Here is a 20,967-nt window from a genome sequence, read left to right on the forward strand (position 1 = left end):
ACTTGATCAATTTCCATAACAAATTGTTCAACATGGCGGCTGCGATAAAAGCTCTGAACGCAAAGATACGGTCTAATCCGGTCTCTAACTACCTATGCTCCACTCGTAAGTCTTCCCAACACTCTCAGAGAGTCGTGTGAGCTCCGATTCCCCGAGCTCGTACAAGCCGTTATGAAGCCTGCGATCTCACTGTCGAGGCAATTGGAACATATCACTGACTGTATGTCGTGTAGACTTCTGGGGCCCTGCCTCAAACTTTGGTATTCCTATCGCCGCAGTTATGGATACGCAAAAAGACCCTGAATAGTAAGCTCCGGACGACAACTACACCAAAAGAGCTGTGCTAAATGTGCAACGCAGTATCTCGGGACCTATGACCGTCGCTTTGATGGGATACTCTGCTGTCTTCATGCGCTATGCTCTCGCAGTTACCCCAAGGAATTACCTCCTCTTCGGCTGCCATGTCGTCAACTTCAGCGCACAAACGACGCAGGGATACAGATATGCGAACTGGTGGAAGTAAGATTTAGAATCCAGTCTAGAAGGCTTGACTAATCAATGACCAGCTTTGGCGGACGGGAAAAGGCTATGGAGGAGAGGGCAAAGAGCGGCATTGATGCCGCCGTGAACACTGCGAAGGAGACTGCAAGCGATGCCTCTGCAAAGATCAAGGGTGCTGCGAATGACGCCAGTGCTAAGGCACATGAGGCTGTTGATAAGATTGTAGGGAAGAAATAAGTGTGGATTATATAGACTTAGGACAGGGAAATCCTCAACTGAACTCATCTATCTCACATCTTATAACGGTATAAGGACACATTCACTATCGTCTTTCAATCAGTTTTTGTCGTTCTTCTTCCCATTTTGACCTACTCAGACGTGTTGACTCATATAGGGTTTTACACCCCTTTAGGCTGCTGTTATCGAACAGCCGATCAATCAACACGGCGGTAAGTCTACATAAACACACTTAACGTATGGGATATGCGCGTCAGACATTCGGCAAATCGTATACAAGGTCTATTACACCCTCAGCGAGTTAAATTCATTCACGACAACATCAATCCGCGTGGATCTCGCTGAATCGATTCCGCCCTCCGACCCATGGTTTTTCAAAGCAGCGGTCAAGAGGATTTCCGCAAATTCCGAGGGATCATATGAGGTAGTTATGAAGTAACCACAGCAATAGAACTTCTGACTATCCGTCCCATCTTCTTGATCTACTCAGTCTCATTAACGAGCACATGATCACCTGAAACTCATGCCACCCGTCCCAGTCAAAGACATTCCCGATACAGAACATCCTACGCCATCTGGAACTTCAATTCGGGGGTAATCACCGCATCACAACGCACTTCAAGCATCTCTCCCCCTCCCCCCCCCGGGCATCAAAGAAGCATCCTCTACACCACGCATTCTCCGATTCCCGCTGCTAGGTAATGACTAACTCTCAATATTCCCATAACAACAATGGACAACCCCTGAAGCGTCCACAGAGCGTATATGGTGGTCACCACAACATCACACTATCAGACCATACTCGCTCTGATCGTGTTTATAAAGACGAGCATATTCGAAAGGCCAGTCAACATGCTCCATCCAAATTTGAATCTCGCATAGTACTTATGTAATGAACGAGCGTAAGCATACATCTAGCAACACGACGAAGGATTTGAGTGAGATGACTTAAGGTCTCCAGGAATCGACCGAGGGGAAAAGAGACGCTGCTTGTGATTCGAGTCGTTATCTAACCGAACACACGCGGGTGCTAATGTGACTTCAGGCGGAGCGTCGGAAGCTGGTTGGCCATCTCATCGCTGTTCTCCGTGATGCCCACAAGCTGCAGATCATGTATCTACTCGTTATGCCAGCTAGGAAACGTCGACACGAGAGCAGTGTTTGGGGAAATAGAGGGAGAGAGGCGGAAAGACAGTCACATAGCCCTTCCAGTTAAGTGGGCGACCAGAGGACGGTAGGGCAATGCTACTACGATGGTGGTAACTATATACTTAGTCTATGTCTCTTATATGTAAGGACATAATTCTTAACATAGCCACAAGCAAGTCTTATTGGTGTTAGACCAGTGGTTGATCTGTGCCCGATACCTGCAAATATTCGGGCCATTTGATTTTCGATTCATATCATGTCATATGAAGACCAAACTCCTGATATCCTGTGACATGTAAACACATACGCTATGCTACCGAGTCGTACAAACAAGATCCAGGTAATTAGAGAGCGGCAAAATCTATGAGCGGCTGTTTGGGGCTAATGGTCTTTGCAAAATATCTCAAATTGTACTGTTTCCACTTGCAAACTCTCCATATCTAGCAAGACAAGTTGCCCAGTCTCTCTGAATTTAGGAACCGCGATCAGTGTCACTTGCTGGCCTAATGGCCCTTCGATGACAGTGGTCTCGAGACGTGGCTGGTTGCCAACGAAATATACATGCGGACATTCGGTAATCAGTAGCGGGTCATCATCTTGAAATGGGTAGCACCCTACGTCAAAATTAGCGTGGCGGAGTTGCGTCTGGCTTTTGAGAACTCACACAAGGTATCAGGAGCAGTAGGAGCATTGCACCTCCACCTCAGGAGGTTTTCCATCATCTCCAGCCTGTCATCACCAGGGACATATTTGAAGAGATCGTCTATCGGCTGGCCGCCTGTACCTAGAAAACGATAACCGTCTATATCACCTTCCCAAGGGTTCGTGACACTATGGAGCCATCCAGGGGGCGCGTTGCTCTCGGCCGGTGGGGAGGCATACGCTCGACTTTGTGGGAACAGAGCGGCATGGAGTGGTTGTTGAGGTATTGCTACATTCGCGGGGTCCGTGGCTCCTGGGATGAGAGTCACTGGAAGAGACGGTAAGAGTGCTGCGAGGAAATCATCTAGGAACTCCGTGGGTGAAGCATTGTATCGTGAGGCATCATAACCATATTTCTTCACGCCTTTCTTCGACGCGACGTCTTCTCTAGATGGGATGGGCGAAGCGTTGGCGATTGAATTCCCGGCTATGATAAGCCTTGATATGCTCGCTGCTTGGGTCCGTTCCGATTCGTTAATTGACTCCCCAAGTAGATATTCCAGGAGAAGATCAGGCAACAAAGGATCATTTGCATCTCCACTCATGGAAAGCCCACTGACGATGGCGACTTTACCAGCTTTGGGGCGTTGCTGCTTCACTTTCTTGCCAGCGACTGCTAGAGCCGCGTCATCACCCTCCCACCTGTCTGGCTGTCTTGGGAGATCTGCGTACTTCGTTTCGATCACTTCGAATAAACCATCTGCATTCTCGCTCCCTAACGCTGCTATGATAGTTCCAGTAACCAAGTTGGATGAGAGGAGCTCTCCTGTCATGCGTAGACGTCCCGATTCGTCTTCCAGCATCCTTTCCTCTCCGCCGATCTGGGATATGTACTTTTCCCGGGGTGGTGGTGCAGCTATCCAGTGCTAAGGAATCGTAAGATGAGAAATAAGTCGCCGCTTCTTTTATTCGCGTACCTCTTTCGATATATCGTCCAATACATTTGGCTTCAATGTCATCTCCATGAACACAGTGCCGACCACCCAGCAGAGCTCTCCTTGCCGTACATCCAGGACTCTTTCCACTCTCCTAGGAGTTTCGTCACCTAACTTGCCACGAGTGAGTCCTTGCTGTATGCGGAAGCTTAAGTTTCTTCGGCTTTACCTTGAAGTCTGCCCACTCTTCGGCGGCGATTTTTTCAACATCCCTTTTCAGTTGTGCTAATCGCACAAAGTACATGTCCGCATACTGTTGTTGGTAATGTCTGTCCTCGCCTTTCGGGAGTACGAATCTGTTTGACGGTCTATACGAGGAAGGGACACGATCAATCTGAGAGAAGACGGCGCCTCTAGCACTTGTTAGGGTATATGCGACTTCAGATACAGGAAGATATACTTGATAGGAGCTCGAAGCAGTGCTTCTGCGTTCTCAACCAGAGCCATAGTGTAAGAGAATGGATGCGCGGCTACTCAAGATGGCGGAATATGTATGGACTCGGCGCGCGACGCGTCGGAGCCTGAATTGGGCAGAACCACTTTAGAGGTAAAGCCTCTCCACCGCTAGCCTCGTGGGGTATCTCTCAGCCTTACTGGACTCTCAGGGCTGTTCATGTGATTCGTTTTTATTGCTCATACATACTATAATTACATCTAAAGCTTGCTTGACCTCTCGCTGATATAAGTCTGCCCTAGTTTCAACATCTGAACAGCCTCCTCTACCATTTCCTCTAGGATCTGACCCGCAGGCTGTATCTCTTTGATATATCCTGCAACTTGACCCATCAAGAACGGCATATCAACATCCTTCTCATCCTCCATATCCTGCATCATAGGAACAATTCCTTGCTCGGTGAGAGACTTGATCTTTTCGGGCTGGGCTTCCCATGAGTCAACCCAGTCATTCCGACGTACCCTCAAAGGCCTGCCACTGACAGTGAGCGTCCGCAAGGTGTCTTCAAATGAGGCAGTAGTAACGGCTTCTTTGTGGAGCTTCGAACAGCCAGCCTCCTCCGAAGCGACGAAACGTGTGCCGACCCAGACGCCCACAGCGCCTTGCATCAGGCTACTTGCAAGTGTCCTACCGTTCGATATACCACCGGCGGCAACGACTAAGGCAGGCTTGCCGGTCATCGACGAGGTATAGTTTTTCGCCACGTCCACCACGGCAGGTATGAGGATTGAGTTTGCAATGTCACCTGTGTGCCCACCTCCCTCTCCGCCTTGTGCACAAACGATATCGACGCCTGCCTTTAGTGCCTTGTGTGCATGTTTCGGATGACCAACCATGTTCATGATCAATATACCGGCTTCATGGAGCCTCTCAATTACATGCTTCGGAGGGACACCAACAGCGCTCACGAATAGCTTTGCTTTCTCCTTGATGATAACGTCGACAAGCTGATCCAATTGTCCATGCGTGTAGTCGTGGTTGGTTTTCCGCGCACTGCCACCGACTTGCGGAAGAGCAAGGTCGACACCAAAGGGTAGATCTTTTGATTTCAAGTTTGATTTGAGTTCATCAATGATTTCTTGCAGTTGCTGTGGCGTGTATCCAAGACCGCCGATGACACCTAGACCCCCGGCGTTGGAAACAGCTGCAGCGAGGGGTCCACCAGAGGTACGAGCCATGCCAGCCAGAATGATTGGGTACTTGATGTTAAGTAGCTGGGAAAGCTCGGTATTGAGAGCCGGAGGCGCCATTGCGGACTGGTGATTAAAACAAGCTGGATGCGATATGGTAATTATCAGATTAGACGGACGATTGAGGAGAGCAAAGTTGACGACAGTTGATCTACAGCCACGGCCGCTGCATGTTTTTATGAATAAAATGATAGCCTGTTAACTTTACCCCAGATGTTCTCCACTCCGTCTGCGCATAAGTAGGTGACGTCCGAGGTTCTCTGATGTACTGGGGTCGAGAGCGGAAAGCTCCTCGGCTGACAGGGCGCCAAACGCTTCTAGCAATTTAGATCGTTTACACGTGACCATTAGCATCGCCATATCAAGTTACCCTTGCGAAAACATTTATTATCCGTCTGCCTAAGACCTGGTATCTAGAGCATGGTCATATGTATCGATTTTCAATGGTAACCAGAACAAGATCCCCGGAAGCTATTATCAGCTGTGAGACATATAGGTAGTGGCAGAGTAGCTAGACAAATTGACTTGTACTCGTCTAAAAGACTTATTTTCCACAGAGCACCTATTGCTTCACGCCATTAACCTGTTTCATTGGTTTCCCCAAGTGTCCATTTACCTTGCCGTTTCGAACAGCTTGCGATTGCATTTGAGGTGGAGGAGGTGGTGGCGGCCCATACGTCTTAGGTCTGGGCTCCACAGGCCCTTCTTCCTCGGTCTCATCATCGTAGTCCTCACTGCCATACTCCTCGTCATCATCACCATCTTCATACTCACTTTCAGTACCTACGTCCTCGTCAATCTCTGCAATGCTCGCCTGGCCACGTCCTTGAGCCTGCATGCTGCGGCAAAGCTTCTCGAGTTGATCATGTCGTTTCTGAAGCCTTTGCATATCCTCTTGTCGATGGGTCCTGTCTTCTGCCATATCGAGGATACTGCGGCTAGCAGCCTCTTGCTTCCGTGTGAGGACCATGTTCTCTTTTTCCAGGCGCTTCGTCTTCTTCGACATTTCCTCCATTTCCTTTCGAAAGGTTAGGAATAGGTCATTTGAGTTGTTCAGGGTCTCTTCAACCTATAATGCATCAGCTTCGCATTGCTTGGCGTAGAGTTTTGAGGGACTGACCTGTTTAAATTTTTCAACATAGATGTTGAGTTGATTACGTAACTCAGACTCTGTCTGCGAGAAAGTCGATACTTGCCTTGTGAGCTGATTGGACTTGTTTGATTCCATTTCTTGATCTTTCCGTTGTCGCTCAAACTTGGCTCTCAAGAACTCAACCTCCAAGTCTTTAGTACGAAGTAAAGATGCGAATTGGATCTCGCGCATCTCATACTGATCGATAAATGATCTGAACTTTTGCCGAAAACTACACGGCACGTTAGACTCAGAGGCCAGTGATATAGTCATGTCGGACCGTACATTTCGTCAAGTTTCAGATCAGAAGCTGGCGGTTCTGGAGCTAATTTGGCTTTGACAACGTCGTCGACATCGCGAACCATGACCTCGAGTCGCTCATGAAGGTCCTCTCGGTAGGATGTCTCGCGAGACTTGATATGGTCGAGTTCCTCCTGAATATCAACAGTTAGCGGTACTTCATACCATTTGGTCTTGGACGCTTCACCTTTAGCTTCTTGTTATCCTTCTGAAAATCTCTGGCTATCTTTTCTAACTTGTCTCTTGCAATAGTCGCCTTGTTCAGTTCTGTCCGTTGAGTGTCTTTGTCTTTCTGCAACTGATCTGACTTCTTTTTGGCCTTCACATTCTCGCGTTCCAACCTTTTCATATCGTGTAAAAGTTCTTGCCACCTTTTGTTAACAGTGTCTAGCTTCAACATCGGCGTTTCGAGCTTAGATAGGAGGTGTGATAGGTCCCGGGTGGCTTTTTTAACTTCTCGTTCTGTAGATGTATGTAAGCATTGCAAACAGGCCTGACCAGTTATCTATCGATTTACCAATCTCTGCCTCTTGCTCCTTGTCACCAGCGGCATCTTGCTCTAATTGTGCAAGTCTAGCTACGACCTGCCGTTCGGCATCATTTGGATCGACAGGCTTCTTGCCTTTTGCCTTCTTTGCTGGAATAGGCGCCGGTGCCCTCGGCTGCTGTGCGGTCGCCATCTCGGGATCGTGAGTGACTCGCTCGTTCGGAATTGAAGTAGTATGACTACCATCCATGGGGAGACCAGTCCAAGATCGAAGTCTGGGGTTGTTGAGACTGTTGACGCCGAACGAGGTAATGCGACGGTATGATGGGAAAGGTTCTTTAGTGCCACGGATACTGAAAGGTCCGTAGGTCGAAAGAGTGCCCAATTTCTCCGTATGATCTTGCACGGTATATACTAAGCTCGACAATGTATGGTTCGCATGCAGTCGTCGCTATGGCCACAGATGACCGAAATTGCCGATGTATCACGCGGGTTCATAAGCTTTGCAGTGTTCTCAAGTAGACTAGAGCCACTCGTGTTTGCTACGAATATAGACCTCTGTGGTGTAAAATTGCTGAACAGTAATGAATGTTGACGTGAGGACCTCTAAGCTAATTCGTAGGAGTAGAAAGCTGGGTTGGTTAAACCACGGGCTCGTTACGGAAGTCGGGTTCCAGGTGCGAAGAAGGAAGAGGAGACTAGCGTCTAGAACGATGAGGCTGGATATATGAGACAGCTGCGAATACAATGCGATGACTAGAAGGTTGGATCGAGTAACAAAAAGTCTTGAACTCGAAGTAAACGCTCCTCAGATAATATCGTGGTAGATTTGGTACATAGAGGCGAATGGCCTTGATGCAATGAATGTCATTTGCCTGTAACACTAGTTGCTAGGCCCAAAGAAGCTGATGCAGGACGCCCATCAACACCTTAGTCTTTTATATTACATTCCACACTCCACACTTCTACTCGCGCGCATCACCAAAATTTACGGGATCACTCGCAGCCGCGACGTCTGACAGGTCATGCGTAGAGCTTCAACAGTGTCTAAATGGTCGTCGCGACTACATGACGCATCGCTCGGCCGACATAGTCTGAAGAATCACAATCACAGAAGTTTTGCCTCCGTCGCGGATCTTGAAGCACTCCCTAGGGTGGGACAGCAGCTCCACGGCTTCACTTTGAAGCGCCTCAAACAAGTTCCCGAACTTGAAATCACTGCCTTGCATCTGCAACATGAGAAGACAGGCGCCGAATACCTCCACATTGCGCGAGACGATTCCAACAATGTCTTCTCGATCGGCTTCAAGACAAATCCGCCTGATGCAACCGGTGTGCCGCATATCCTAGAGCACACCACGCTATGTGGTAGTAAGAGGCATGCAACCTTGCGTAGCTTTTGGAAGAGAGACGCTGACTCTTGCCATACAGATATCCCGTTCGCGACCCCTTCTTTAAGATGTTGCGTCGATCACTGTCGAACTTCATGAACGCTTTCACCTCCTCCGACCATACGTCTTATCCTTTCGCTACGACAAATGCGCAAGACTTCAGAAACCTAATGTCTGTTTACATGGACGCCACACTACATCCTTTGCTAAAATCCAGCGATTTCACTCAGGAAGGTTGGAGAATAGGTCCGGCGAATCCATTGGCAGACACGAATGAGACTGATACTGCAAGCAATGACTTAGTCTTTAAGGGTGTAGTCTACAATGAGATGAAGGGGCAGATGTCGGATGCGAGCTATCTATACTATATCAGATTTCAAGACCACATGTTTCCTGCCATCAACAACTCCGGTGGCGATCCTCAGCATATAACCAGCCTTACATGGGAGCAGCTAAAGCAGTTTCACGCCGATCACTACCACCCGAGTAACGCGAAGATCTTCACTTATGGAAATATGCCTCTAGTAGAGCATTTGAAAGAAATCAATGAGCGCTTGAGCCCATTTGATCGGATAGCTGTTGACAACGATGTCAAGTCACCCATCAGCCTAGAGGCTGGGCCACTGTACATCACTGTGAAAGGACCAACAGATCCATTAACACCTCCGGACATGCAGAACAAGACCTCCATCTCGTGGATTATGGGAGACTCGACGAACATAGTCGAGTCATTCTCACTAGGCGTTCTCTCGTCTCTACTCCTGGATGGTTACGGGTCACCTCTTTACCGCGGACTGATCGAGACTGGTCTTGGCACTGACTGGAGCCCGAATACCGGGTTTGATAATGCTGGTAAAACTGGGGTCTTCTCAGTTGGCCTCAACGGGGTCAAAGAAGACGACATAGCCAAGGTCAAAGAAGCAATATTCGCCACATTGGAAGATGTCCGAGAGAAAGGCTTCGATGAGATCAAAGTGAATGGTATTCTACATCAGTTGGAACTCGGCCTCAAGCACAAGACGGCGAACTTCGGGATGGGTGTTATGCAAAGGCTCAACACCGGGTGGTTCAATGGAGTCGACCCTCTTGCAAGTCTAGCATGGAACGATACTGTTGCAGCTTTCAAGACAGAATATGCGAAAGGAGGGTATCTGGAAGGACTTGTCGACAAATACTTGTTGAACGACAGGACCCTGACATTCACGATGGAGCCTTCCGAAGTCTATGGAACCGAGCTGGCGCAAGAAGAACATGATAGATTGGCGTCAAAGATATTAGAGACAACGAAGAGCTTCAGCAGCGAGGAAGATGCTCACAGATATCTCAAGGAGCGCGAGATTGAACTTCTTGAAGTTCAAGAGAAAGCAAGAGGAGAAGACTTGAGCAGTCTTCCCACTGTTCATGTGAAAGATATTCCAAGAGCGAAGGAGCAGAAGACTATAAGAGAGTCTACAGTGGACGGTATAAAAGTTCAATGGCGAGAAGCAGATACCAATGGCCTCACATACTTTCGCGGCGTTAACACTTTTGATGGACTATCGGACAGTCTACGAGAGTTGATGCCGCTGTTTAGCGACTCCATTATGAGACTGGGCACCAAGGATAAATCCATGGAGCAGTTGGAAGAACTCATCAAGCTGAATACTGGCGGCATAAGTATTGCATATCATTCTGCGACGTCACCTAATGACACTCAGACCGTTCAAGAGGGTTTGGCGTTTTCTGGTTATGCGTTGGACCAGAACGTGCCCCACATCTACGACCTTCTCAGGAAGATCATCATAGAGACAGATTTCGATAGTGTCGAGGCCGAAAGAAAGATTCGACAGTTGCTTCAAGCGTCCGCCAGTGGAGCGATCAATTCTGTAGCGGAGGCAGGGCACAGCTATGCGAAGAGGTTCACAGAGGCTGGCTTGACTCCAGGCGGAAAGTTCGCTGAGCAGACAGGTGGTCTGACACAGGTCCAACTGACGGCCAGCCTAGCTTCGAGATTAGGATCCGAGTCCTTTGGCGATATCATTCGCAAGCTCAAGGCGATCCAGTCATTTGCAATCACTAACACAAGCTCCCTACGCGTCGCTCTTACGTGCGGAAAAGAGAGCTCGACCAACAATGAAGCAGCATTGCAACACTTTCTCTCTTCGCTCCCACGCACAAGACAAAGTCTTGAGTCTACCCGCGCTCAACAGAGCTTTCCGCGCAACACCAAATCGTTTTTCCCTCTTCCATACCAAGTATATTACTCGGCCCTCGCCGTGCCCACTGTCCCGTATGACCATGTATCAGGCGCTTCTCTTGCCGTCCTTTCGCAGCTCCTAACGCACAAACATTTGCACCATGAAATTCGGGAGAAAGGCGGAGCTTATGGAGGGGGAGCCTATGCTTCTGCTCTCAACGGCGTATTCGGATATTACAGCTACCGAGATCCCAATCCTCAAAACACGGTGAAGATCATGGGTGAAGCAGGTGCATGGGCTCGTGATCAGGAGTGGACGGGTAGTGATCTGGAAGAGGCGAAGCTCAGCGTCTTCCAAAGCGTTGATGCACCGAGGAGCGTGAGCGATGAGGGCATGTCACAATTCTTGTCTGGTGTGGACCAAGACATGCAGCAACGAAGGAGAGAACAGCTCTTGGACGTCAGTAAGCGAGACGTCCAGGAAGCGGCCGAAGAGTTCTTGGTGAAGAGAATGGGGCGTGAAAGCAACTTAACAGTGTTGGGAGAGAAGAAGCCGTGGGTCAAAGCCGGAGAAGGGTGGGAGGTCCGGGATCTGAAGATGGTAGAGAAGGTCGAGATGGCTGTCGAGCAGATGGAAACTTCGGCGTCTGCGTAGTTGTTCAGGCCTTGATCGACTTGTATATATGTAAAATTATGGCCTGTTGATGGACGCCGAAGGTATGTAACAACATGTCCCAGTATATTAAGGCCCGAGGGGGCTCTTTCATCGCTCAGCAGACTGGTCTTGGTGGGGGACTTGGACAGGGACAAGAGGATTCCATTGATGGCCACACTAGCGATTCGGCACGCCCAGGTTTGTTGATTTCACTTTTCATTCTACGGTGTCGTGGTGTTCTGCCAGAGCGACAGCGCGAGCTATGTACCTTGTGGTGCGAGCTGTGTTGTGTTGGCGCGAGCTCGATGGCGCGTAAAAGGTTAATTGTGCATCCCGTTCACCTGCCAAGCCGTCAACAGACGCTAGCGCGAATATCCCGGTACCTTTCCTATATCTTTCCTCGCTTCTACTCCTGCTTCTCCTCTTCTTCTTCTCTTTCCTCACCCGTGCATCGCGCTTCAGAACAGTATCTGCCAGGCGGTCCTTTCATGACCGCCTGAGCACCCAGCTACCTTCACCGGTCGCTGGAAATCCAATGCGCAAGATCAATTAGTCAACGCGTTTGCTTCTGAACCGCCTCGGGCAGCCGAGTCGCTGGTTCAGCAGCGTACGCGAAGGTCAAAACTCCGGGCCTCAGAACTGCTCGCTCACTAGTTGAAGGGCTGCAGACTAAAGTCAAGGGGACATTCAAAACTAATCTATTATGTTTCCATCTTTCCATCTTTTCATGTGCGTATGTGCATGCTAGCTCGCCTGTGTTGGACCAGTGAGTGTCGAACAACGGTGTATATCTGTTAGGTGTTTCGCCGCTATGTCATTTTCATCTAAGTCACATTACTACTCAGGCGCTCGGGCTGGGCATTGTTTTTCGTCTCTATCAAGCTCGCCTCGATGCATCTGCGTGCGAAGCGTCAAACTCTCATCAGCTGCAGACGCGCAGACGTGCACTCAAGCGGACACACGATGTCCTTGCGAGACGTCAAATTTGTGAGTTACTGGCGCGTACGTCCCATTGGCTCGGCGAAGGGAGATAGACGATGAGGCACGGAAAAGACAAGGGAGACCCATGCATGTATGTGATGAACGATGATGTGCATGAGGCTCGTCTTGGACCTAGCTCCTTTGTATCCGGCCGGAAAACCGAAACACACAGTCCTACACATGATACGAAGCCGTTCTGGTGAGGCTCCGTTTGTGAACGACAACAGCAAATGGCGCCACTCTCAATCTCGCGTAGCTGCTGCGCCTGTCCAAATACAACACTCCCTTGAACTCAAACTTCATATATGCATGTTCATGATATCCATATCTTTTTGTTCCCTGGCCGGGCACTGACGGCAATCAAGAAAATGAAATCCGTCCCGTTGCCGCCGATCGGGTATTGAGTCTACAGCTCACTTATTCAGTCGCCGTCCATTCTTGTGATGGTCTCATAATGGGTCCCATAATGAAGAGCTTGGCCATGTTGAAGTGAACGATTAATGGGCGCCTTCCACTTCAAAATCTCGCACATTCCCTCTCCTCTACCAAGTCTAGGGTCTTCATCTTAGCTCTTCCAGCGCAACGGATGTCTCATCGACTCATGATGGTCAACGAACGGGTCAAGAGACTTGCGTGGTCATTCGTTTCTCCAACTGCCTTTTTGAGCTTACTTTCACTACTTGCTTACTTTTCATTTCGTCTTCGTTGTCTGATCAAAGTACAGCAGATAGCAGGTGGCAATCTGTCTGGTTCGTGGTTCTACTTGGCTCTTGAGGCCCTCACACTCAGTACGTATTGCTTCATGTGCCAGTTCGTGGCCTCTCCAGTTCACCTATGCTGATGACCATCTAGTTCCAAAAGGCCTGCCTTACGTCCTTCGAATCTTAGCTGTCCGACCGCCTGTGCGCTTCAAGAAACGACTGATTTCTGGTGAAGTAAGGGTCATCAAAGACTAAATTTTCCCAACTCAACCTGACTAATGCGTCTCAGGCTCCCACGGTCGACGTTCTCATCACGTGCTGCAACGAAGACATTGAGGTAATCATTAACACAGTTCGAGCGGCCTGCGTCTTGGACTATCCTCAAGACCGTTATCGTGTGTTTGTTTGCGACGATGGTTCTTCAAATGAGGTCAAGACAGCAGTCGAGAATCTGCCATATTCACACGTTTTCTACACAGCACGAGTCAAAGGACCTATCAAGGACTACAAAGCTGGTAATTTGAATGCAAGTTTAGCTTACTCGCGAATGAAGCCGATGAGCAGCAGATGTTGCATGGACAAAGAACTGCCCTCACCACCGCAGCTTGTCTCTACAGCAAGTTCTGTGCTCGAATTCCCGTTCGAGTCTTCCAGAGAGAGTCTCATGTTCGACTCAAAGGTAATCCCACTGGAGATCTTGAGCATATCCTCAGATCATTCAGAATACGTAGCCGGTCTGGACGCCGACATGATTCCAGAGCCTCACTGGCGTAAGCATTATATTATTTATCCGCCAATACCGTCCGATGATCTGACAGCAAGATACAGTTAAGGCCATGCTGCCTCATTTTATTGACGACAGAAATCTTGGTCTGGCTTGCCCGCCTCAGACGTTCTACGATGTCCCTACTAATGATCCTCTTAATCAGACGATGCAGCATTTCGCTGGGATTATCGAGGTCATTAACGATGCACTGGGTCATGCTGATTGTTTGGGATCTGGTTACGTGGTACGTCGTAGCGCTATAGAACAGATCGGTGGATTTCCAACCGAGTCATTGTCGGAAGACGTCTGTTGTTCTGCAACACTCTTGGGCGCTGGTTGGAAGACACTTTTCGTGCACGAGACCCTACAGGTATGTAAGATGTTCCTTATCTGCAAAAATTTCTGACATAGCGTAGTACGGCTCTGTCCCAGACTCGTTCTTTGCTCACGTCAAACAACGCACCCGCTGGTTCATTGGCCATGCACAGACGGCTGTCCTTTTCAGATTACGATTTTTTGGTCATCGTGGCCGATATCTTACTTTCATCCAAAGGCTTGTGGGCCTGTCTTTTGATCTTACCCATCTCGTCCAAATACCCATCATCTTGGCGTATTTCAGCATACCGTTCGCGTTACTTTCTGGTTACCCACTAGTCACCTACTCAGGCATCGAAGATCTCAGGAACTTGATCAGGTGAGACTAGACTCATCCATTGATTCCTCTTTCTAACAACATACAACAGGTTTGCCTCAGTATGGATGATTTGTCACTGGATACATCAGGGGACAATCGGCATTGTTGCTGGGTTGGGCAATGGTTTCTACGATATGCGCCTACCTTCAACGCTCAACGAGTTAGACAGGTGGTTGGCACCATGTGAGTTCTCTTCATCCAGTTTTCAACTACAACTGCCTCTAATGAAAGCTCAAGATATTGCAATCACCTTCTTTCGATCCTTCATACTCCCTAAGAGACTAGGGGGTAGGAAGGCTGGATTCACTGCCACTGGAAGTCTCAGGAACGACCTGCGAGAGGTAATTGATGTTCCCCATTGCTGGTGATAGTTCAAGCCTTATTGCTAACTTCCATAGCGCGATCAACACCACCGAGCGCCTCTCCACCGTCGACTGTGGGCCATTTTCATTCAGCAACATCTCATAATCCAGTTGATCTTCCTTCTCGCCACCGTAAGCGGAGTCGCACTGTGCTTCACCCGCGCCTTCACAGGTCTAGCACGTGTCTCCCACGCCAATCCACTACAATCTCTCCCAACGACCAGCACCGACCGTCTAATTTACCTAATCGTACGTGTCGGTTGGCCGCCACTCATATGGCTCCAATACGTCAACTCAATCCTCTCTCCAGTCCTATACGTCTTCTTCCCCTCCACAAACCACGGCTGGGACCACAACCTTATCCGCGACGAAAAGACAGGCGTCATGTACCCGACTCAAGAAGCTCGCAAGCCTCGCCGCAACAAGTGGATTCTATGGCGCTATATCAGGCCCACAGTATCAATGACATGGACCGTAGCGTTGCTCGTTATCAGCACTAGAATCTGACCGAAGGTGATTCGCTCCCACCAAAAGCCCCCTTCACCCTCTTTTCTTTCATGTAACGCGCGTCATGTTTCATATGTATACGCGACGATATGGCAAAGGTAGCGCAGGGCAAGAAAGGAAATAGAACGCACGCTGCTATAAGGCGTAGGAATAGAACACTCTTTACAAGCTGCTGTATTTCCGTCGTGGTGACATGGAATCCTTTCGTATAGCACCGATGGTGTCAAGTCGTGAAGCTTGCCGCGCGGTGTTTGACAATGTGTCTTACTAATAGCCATCTTGTGCCCAGTCATCAGATGGTACTGACTCGTGATTCGCATTCCTTCGTGTGTTTGAGACTATCGCGGATCATGGGACGAATCGTCTGTATGTGGTGTGTACGGTAGTAGAGTAGAGCAGAGCAGAGCAAAACAAATGACCGGTACCGTCATTGTGTCATATTGCCTTCTCTTCCCTTCTGCTTCTCTTCCCCTTCTATCCCCTCCCACCTTTCAAAGCGCCCTCTATTCCATTCTCTCTCTTTCTTTTCCACTTTCTCCTTCCCTTCTCCTTCCTTCATACAACGCATCATCCCACATCGGTCTTATCTACCGCTAGTACATACCATCCTTCATTTCAACCTATAGCTCCGCCGTAGCCCTCACACTGCTACGCTTTCGACGGTGATGACAACGATGGCGGTGACGCAAACGAAAGAGATGTCAGAGATGATACTCACGCGTGTTAACAGTCTCTTGTATGTTTGTGTAGAACACACTTGACTAGGAAGTTTGTCTAGAGCTAATAAACCCATGAGTCGTCATGGACATGAAACCCTCGTATACACTCTTCTCGTAGACACGGAAAAGGGGGAATTACGAGAGAGCGACGTGACATGACCACACTGGTTTCTGACCGGACAAAACGATTTAAATATCCCTCCATGTATTATTAGTTCTTTTTGATATTGAAAGACACATTTGGTAACTATTGTAACATTTCTAACGCTTTACATACAATGTGTAGTTGTGGTAGCATTGCAAAAGATCTATAGCACTCGGCCAGCAGTGGAAGCAGTACTGCGATCCTTTGTTTCAACTTTGCGTAAACCCTTTCCAGCTTGGATCTGTCCGAGAAGAGCGCCACGGTCTTGTGCACCAATGGCGGGTCGAGCCCCTCCAGTCGGCATTGGCGGTGGGGGAGGAGGCCCAGGCGGACCACTCGCACCTGGCATCGGAGGGGGAGGTGGAGGTGCAGGAGGTGGAGCCGCACCGGATGGCATTGGAGGCGCTGGAGGTGGAGCGATTGGGGAAGAGACAGATGGGCTGTCAGTACGTGAGCTCTTGTCGTCCATGGCAGATAGTGGTCGCGGCGGTCCCATTGTCCCGAACAAGATAGAAGCAAGCTGTTTGGCAGAACCTCCCGTCGGACGGTCATCATCATCGTCATCAGATGAGTCGTCCCCAGAGTCAGCGGCGGACCAGTCGTCATCGTCTTGTCGACCACGAGTCATACGAGCCGGAGGACCGGTATGCACGGGAGCCTCAGCAGCTTTCGCAGCGTTCTCCTGTGTCAGCCTAAAGAACGGATTGGTTGACACCTCTGGTACTGCCGCTGGAGTAGCCTGCGCAGTGTTGGCATCGTTCGCCATCTTTTTGAGAAAAGGATTCTTTGTCTCAGTGTCGGCTTTGACTCCAGGCGGTGGGCTAGCAATGATCGACACCGGAGGACTAGTGACAGTTGAGGATGGCGTGCTGGCACTGGGCACCGGAGGCATTGGTGGAGCAACAGGGACGTCTCTTGGTAGTTCTTGACTTGCAGTCGGCGTAGAGTCCTGAGGAGTGATGGCTTGTGGTCCTTCATCGTCAGAGGAATCCTCATCACCTATACTTTCAAGTTGCAATTGAAGTTGTCGCTCTCTTTCTCGTGCAGCCTCCAATTCAGCGCGTTGCGCTGCAAGACGAGACTCTTTCTCCTTTGCGTCACGCGAAGCGGCTTGCTTTCTCCGTTTCTCCTCTTCTTTCTTGATCTTACCTTGCTTGACCTGTTCTTCCAAAGCTCGCAGTCTTGCCTGTGCTGCTTCACGTTCCTGTGTCAACTCTGCTTCTTGGCGTTTTTCCTCATCCCTGTATACAGAGTTAGCTAAATGCTGTGAACCAAGCTTCAAGTCCACTTACTCTAGCTCGATTCTTTCCTTTTCTTGAGCATCTTGTTGATCCCTTAAGGCTTGCTCGGCTGCTACCTGCTCGGCACGCTTCTGCTCGGCTTCAGCTGGCTTTGCGTCATGCTGGGCGACATCGGCCTTGTTCTTTCTTGAAGGTGGTGGCGGGGGTTTCTTTGCAGATGATTTTGAGGCTGACGGTGGAGCAATTGACTCATCTTCAAGCCTTCGCTGCCTCTCCTGCTCGCGCTTGGCATCTTCTTCTTCAGCTTGACGGATCTTGTCTTCGCGCTCTTTCTTTTCTCGCTCAGCTCGCTGCTGAGCTGTCTCACCTGGTTTGCTTGGCGCGCGTAGCCCGAGGGCAGCAAGACGTTCAGCCATGCGCTGTTCTGCTTGTTGTTTGATGAAGGCAGCACGCTCTTCGGCAGTCTTGTATGATGAGTAAGATGAGCCACCGGATGGCGCAGGCGAGGCAGAAGGTTGTGGTGACTCGACCTCACGAGTTCGAGAAGTTTCAGGAGCTCTAGTCGTCCGATCATCAACGCGCGAACCTTCGTACCGACCACGAGGTTCTCGTGTATCTTCCTTGCGGACTCTGGCCGACCGGGCTGATCGTTGAAGGTCGTAAATGAAATCACGAACCTCATCTTCAACGCCGAGTCCGTCATGCCAACGGCGACGCTCATGTTCGCTGCTAGCATCATGGCCTCCCTCCTTTAGACTGTCTTCCAGGCCTTGGCTGTAAGTTCCAACGCTCTCCTCAACGTCACGGATCATGCGTTCATTGTTTTCGCGTTCCGTACGAATGCGAGAGTTTTCTTGCTCAAGGCGACGGCCAGCTGCATCAGAATCATCCTCTGGTGCTGGCTTTCCTGTCAGAGCAGCAGACCGGGCTTGCATCATAGCTTTGGCACGAGCCTTGAGACGATCTGACTCCGTGACTGCACCTCCAGGACCTGTTCCGATGATTTTTGATGCAGAGCTTGGATTGGCTTTTGCATCTTTGAGTCGGAACAGTTCGAGCTTCGCTTCAGCGATAGCCCGTTCAGTGCGCCTGACGTTCGAAGCAAGCTCAGGAAGCTTGTCGGTCAAGCCTTGTAGTTGCCGCTTGAGTGTACGTCGTTCGGCATCGGAGTCGCCAGATCGCATAGTAGCATTTGGATGGCTGTCAATGTCCTCTTGGATTCGTCGAATCCGACGGTAGAGATCGTCAGCTTCGCGCTTGTCCTTTCGATCGAGCGCCTCGTCTGCATCTGCACGGTCTTCGTCCTCGATATCCATAGCGTCGAGTAATATCTGCTTCTCACGAATAGTCTTGCGCAATTGATCAATCGACATTTCTTCTACGGACCTGTCGGACCCAGGCGAAGAAGGTGTAGCCGGAGAAGGTGACCGTCCTCCTGCACCAAGACGTCGGCGAGCACTCGACTGATAGCTCGGCATTTCATCGTTGTTACGGAAGACAGTAGCGTCCTTGCGACCACCTTGAGCTGGACTGCTACCACGGAAAGAATGCGTTTTCAAATAGCTAACACCGGTCCTCTGAGGCTGTAAGAATGCACCTGTGTTCTTGCGTTCTTCAGCATCGCGTGATATCAAGCCTTTCATGGCACCGATTGAATCATTAATATTTTTGGTGGATGGCGGTACGAGTTCCGGGGGAAGACGATTTGGCACTGGATAACCGTTGAGCTTCCTGTAAATCAAGTGCATGGCAACAGCAAATTCATCTAGATTCAGTCGACCACGGTCGTTTGAATCGGCCAAGGTCCAGATCTTTTCAAGATCTGGCTTTTGAAGACCACTTTGCCCAAAGATCTCAAGCGCTTGCTCGCCGCTGATGAAACCTTTACCGAAACCATCCCAGGCCTTAAACAAGTCGTCGTATATCTTTTTCTCGTCTTTCGTAACAGCCCATGGCACAGTCGCATTTCCGGAAAGACCCGCACTCGAGAATCCTCCTTCTCGCCCAGCCTGAGGCATCATTTGTTGGCGCAGATTATCAATGTTCGGAAGACCAGATGCTGGTGCGTTGACAAGACCCCACTGACCAGGCATACCAGTTGGCTGTGCATTTAGCGGAGCTGTCATGAACCCCGTTTGCTGGGGAGCAAGACCAGAGCCTCCAAAACCTGTTGGCATCGGAGGCATCGGTGGACGTGGGCCGTCGTAGCCAGTCGCTTGTGGCATACCTCCCAAGAACCCGGTGGCCTGTGATCGAATCCCACTTTGCTGGTGTCCCCCGAAACCGCTTTGTTGACCCGGGTAGCCCGTCATTTGTGGCACCATGCCTGTCGGTTGAGTTACTAGCGTCGATAGGAGTTGGCTGTTTGAGGTCTGTGGTTGAGGTTGTTGGATAGTAGGGGGCGTTGCAGTATTTGTACGAGGCTCATCGAATCGAGGCGCATTAGATCGTGGTTGAGCGGCCGGCGGAGCGTCGTCAGGTACCCCAAAAGAGATTATATCAACCATGCTGGACACCTCGTTCTTGATGCGCTCGGGGAGGCTCGAGGGTAATGCCTTTCCATTCATCTTCAAGTTGCATAGGTACATGGAGACAGCAAATTCGGGAAATAGTAACTGTCCAGACTTAGTTGTGTCAGATAATGTCCTACAAAGATTAGCAGTGCAATGAACCAAACGATAGCATATCCAACCATATCTGCGACAAGTCGTCTCCGGAGAGCCTGGACCTCATGAGGATATCCTTCGCTCCATCTCCAGACAGCGCTTGCGCATTGCCTACTGCAGACTTGAACAACTGCTCAAACTTGGCTTGGTCTTGCGCAGTAATAAAGGACAATCGAATATTCGGGATCTTAGAACCTCCGCTAGAGCTTGTCGTTGGCAAAGGAGGCTGAGAGGAGGTAGATCGAAAAGAATCCGCCATCTGATTGGACGTCATCCCAGTGGGCTGCGGTCGTTGCGGTTGAGCGGGTGGCATATTCTGTTGCTGTCCGCTCTGGAATTGCTGAGGTATTTGAGGAACTGGAGGCGGCGGTTGCTGCTGTCCATAATTCTGAACACCTTGATTCTGATAGCCAGTGTACATAGGCTGTTGCTGAGGAGCCTGCGCTTGCGCCTGGCCTGGAAAGCCAGTATATTGCTGCTGTACAGGCGCTTGTGCATATCCCGTAGGCTGAGGACCTAGAGATCCAAATCCAGTAGGTTGTTGCTGCTGGAATGACTGCTGCATTTGCTGCCCATACTGAGGCTGACCTGGACGCGCGCTGCTGGCGCCTCCCAGGTAGGAATTTGATCCTGAGAACATTACGGGAGGACGCTGGAAGTGTTGACTCGATAAGCAAGGAGCGGCATCCACAAGGAGATGTAGAGATAGGAAACGATAGGGAAGAATGAAGTGAGAGGGAAGGGAAGGGGTGACGAATCGTTGCGGCCGAGTTGGGACTGAGTTGGAGCTCACTAATTAGCGTCGTCACTGCGGCGCAAGCTGGCTGGGCTTCCAGAAGTTCCGTGTTGGATGGATCTCCCAGGGCCTACACACCT

At 49.9% G+C, this 20,967-nt stretch overlaps 7 protein-coding genes across 7 annotated transcripts; 3 read left to right on the forward strand and 4 right to left on the reverse strand.

Annotated features, from left to right (window-relative positions):
• The first annotated feature begins 17 nt into the window (after positions 1-17).
• EJ05DRAFT_475554 (UPF0041-domain-containing protein) lies at positions 18-929 on the forward strand. The gene is made up of 4 exons (XM_033743824.1): positions 18-105; positions 234-306; positions 361-519; positions 567-929. The coding sequence occupies exons 1-4, from the start codon at positions 33-35 to the stop codon at positions 736-738; spliced, it is 477 nt and encodes a 158-aa protein (XP_033601780.1). The 5' UTR covers positions 18-32; the 3' UTR covers positions 739-929.
• A 1,041-nt stretch (positions 930-1,970) lies between these two features.
• Positions 1,971-4,048, reverse strand: EJ05DRAFT_537621 (DNA polymeras-like protein subunit delta-2). The gene is made up of 5 exons (XM_033749400.1): positions 3,925-4,048; positions 3,694-3,877; positions 3,507-3,659; positions 2,552-3,455; positions 1,971-2,501 (listed from the first exon to the last, which is right to left on the reverse strand). The coding sequence occupies exons 1-5, from the start codon at positions 3,969-3,971 to the stop codon at positions 2,269-2,271; spliced, it is 1,521 nt and encodes a 506-aa protein (XP_033601781.1). The 5' UTR covers positions 3,972-4,048; the 3' UTR covers positions 1,971-2,268.
• EJ05DRAFT_342857 (2-nitropropane dioxygenase) lies at positions 3,873-5,630 on the reverse strand. The gene is made up of 2 exons (XM_033740928.1): positions 3,925-5,630; positions 3,873-3,877 (listed from the first exon to the last, which is right to left on the reverse strand). Exon 1 carries the CDS (start codon positions 5,226-5,228, stop codon positions 4,179-4,181), a length of 1,050 nt encoding a protein of 349 aa, XP_033601782.1. The 5' UTR covers positions 5,229-5,630; the 3' UTR covers positions 3,873-3,877; positions 3,925-4,178.
• Positions 5,590-7,427, reverse strand: EJ05DRAFT_342841 (uncharacterized protein). The gene is made up of 5 exons (XM_033740927.1): positions 7,118-7,427; positions 6,788-7,062; positions 6,586-6,734; positions 6,365-6,532; positions 5,590-6,186 (listed from the first exon to the last, which is right to left on the reverse strand). Exons 1-5 carry the CDS (start codon positions 7,335-7,337, stop codon positions 5,952-5,954), a joined length of 1,047 nt encoding a protein of 348 aa, XP_033601783.1. The 5' UTR covers positions 7,338-7,427; the 3' UTR covers positions 5,590-5,951.
• Positions 7,428-7,839: 412 nt separating this feature from the next.
• On the forward strand, positions 7,840-11,309 carry EJ05DRAFT_492652 (uncharacterized protein; the record flags this gene model as incomplete). The annotated part of the gene is made up of 6 exons (XM_033746048.1): positions 7,840-7,860; positions 8,188-8,465; positions 8,519-10,223; positions 10,254-10,343; positions 10,374-10,428; positions 10,462-11,309. 6 exons carry the CDS (start codon positions 7,840-7,842, stop codon positions 11,307-11,309), a joined length of 2,997 nt encoding a protein of 998 aa, XP_033601784.1.
• Positions 11,310-12,760: 1,451 nt separating this feature from the next.
• Positions 12,761-15,351, forward strand: EJ05DRAFT_342907 (nucleotide-diphospho-sugar transferase). Its single transcript, XM_033740929.1, has 8 exons — positions 12,761-13,078; positions 13,143-13,225; positions 13,281-13,761; positions 13,820-14,127; positions 14,174-14,451; positions 14,501-14,634; positions 14,689-14,792; positions 14,850-15,351. The coding sequence occupies exons 1-8, from the start codon at positions 12,877-12,879 to the stop codon at positions 15,318-15,320; spliced, it is 2,061 nt and encodes a 686-aa protein (XP_033601785.1). The 5' UTR covers positions 12,761-12,876; the 3' UTR covers positions 15,321-15,351.
• A 605-nt stretch (positions 15,352-15,956) lies between these two features.
• Positions 15,957-20,187, reverse strand: EJ05DRAFT_342913 (uncharacterized protein). The gene is made up of 3 exons (XM_033740931.1): positions 17,477-20,187; positions 16,313-17,425; positions 15,957-16,238 (listed from the first exon to the last, which is right to left on the reverse strand). Exons 1-2 carry the CDS (start codon positions 20,011-20,013, stop codon positions 16,348-16,350), a joined length of 3,615 nt encoding a protein of 1,204 aa, XP_033601786.1. The 5' UTR covers positions 20,014-20,187; the 3' UTR covers positions 15,957-16,238; positions 16,313-16,347.
• Positions 20,188-20,967: the final 780 nt, after the last annotated feature.

The sequence above is a fragment of the Pseudovirgaria hyperparasitica genome, assembly GCF_010093815.1.
Source record: "Pseudovirgaria hyperparasitica strain CBS 121739 unplaced genomic scaffold EJ05scaffold_6, whole genome shotgun sequence".
Lineage (NCBI taxonomy): Eukaryota > Fungi > Ascomycota > Dothideomycetes > Acrospermales > Acrospermaceae > Pseudovirgaria > Pseudovirgaria hyperparasitica.

Coding starts and splice junctions, on each gene's coding strand:
- EJ05DRAFT_475554 (XM_033743824.1), top strand. CDS start 33: ATGGCGGCTGCGATAAAAGCTCTGAACGCAAAGATACGGTCTAATCCG. Junction 307..360: donor ACGCAAAAAGACCCTGAATA/GTAAGCTCCGGA, acceptor TGTGCAACGCAG/TATCTCGGGACCTATGACCG. Junction 520..566: donor AGATATGCGAACTGGTGGAA/GTAAGATTTAGA, acceptor ATCAATGACCAG/CTTTGGCGGACGGGAAAAGG.
- EJ05DRAFT_342857 (XM_033740928.1), bottom strand. CDS start 5,228: ATGGCGCCTCCGGCTCTCAATACCGAGCTTTCCCAGCTACTTAACATC.
- EJ05DRAFT_342907 (XM_033740929.1), top strand. CDS start 12,877: ATGTCTCATCGACTCATGATGGTCAACGAACGGGTCAAGAGACTTGCG. Junction 14,128..14,173: donor TCGTGCACGAGACCCTACAG/GTATGTAAGATG, acceptor GACATAGCGTAG/TACGGCTCTGTCCCAGACTC. Junction 14,793..14,849: donor TCAGGAACGACCTGCGAGAG/GTAATTGATGTT, acceptor TAACTTCCATAG/CGCGATCAACACCACCGAGC.
- EJ05DRAFT_342913 (XM_033740931.1), bottom strand. CDS start 20,013: ATGTACCTATGCAACTTGAAGATGAATGGAAAGGCATTACCCTCGAGC. Junction 17,426..17,476: donor AAGGAAAGAATCGAGCTAGA/GTAAGTGGACTT, acceptor CTCTGTATACAG/GGATGAGGAAAAACGCCAAG.
- EJ05DRAFT_342841 (XM_033740927.1), bottom strand. CDS start 7,337: ATGGATGGTAGTCATACTACTTCAATTCCGAACGAGCGAGTCACTCAC. Junction 6,533..6,585: donor GATCTGAAACTTGACGAAAT/GTACGGTCCGAC, acceptor CGTGCCGTGTAG/TTTTCGGCAAAAGTTCAGAT. Junction 6,187..6,364: donor AAGTCCAATCAGCTCACAAG/GCAAGTATCGAC, acceptor ACCTTTCGAAAG/GAAATGGAGGAAATGTCGAA.
- EJ05DRAFT_537621 (XM_033749400.1), bottom strand. CDS start 3,971: ATGGCTCTGGTTGAGAACGCAGAAGCACTGCTTCGAGCTCCTATCAA. Junction 3,660..3,693: donor AAGAGTGGGCAGACTTCAAG/GTAAAGCCGAAG, acceptor TTCCGCATACAG/CAAGGACTCACTCGTGGCAA. Junction 3,456..3,506: donor TGGACGATATATCGAAAGAG/GTACGCGAATAA, acceptor ACGATTCCTTAG/CACTGGATAGCTGCACCACC.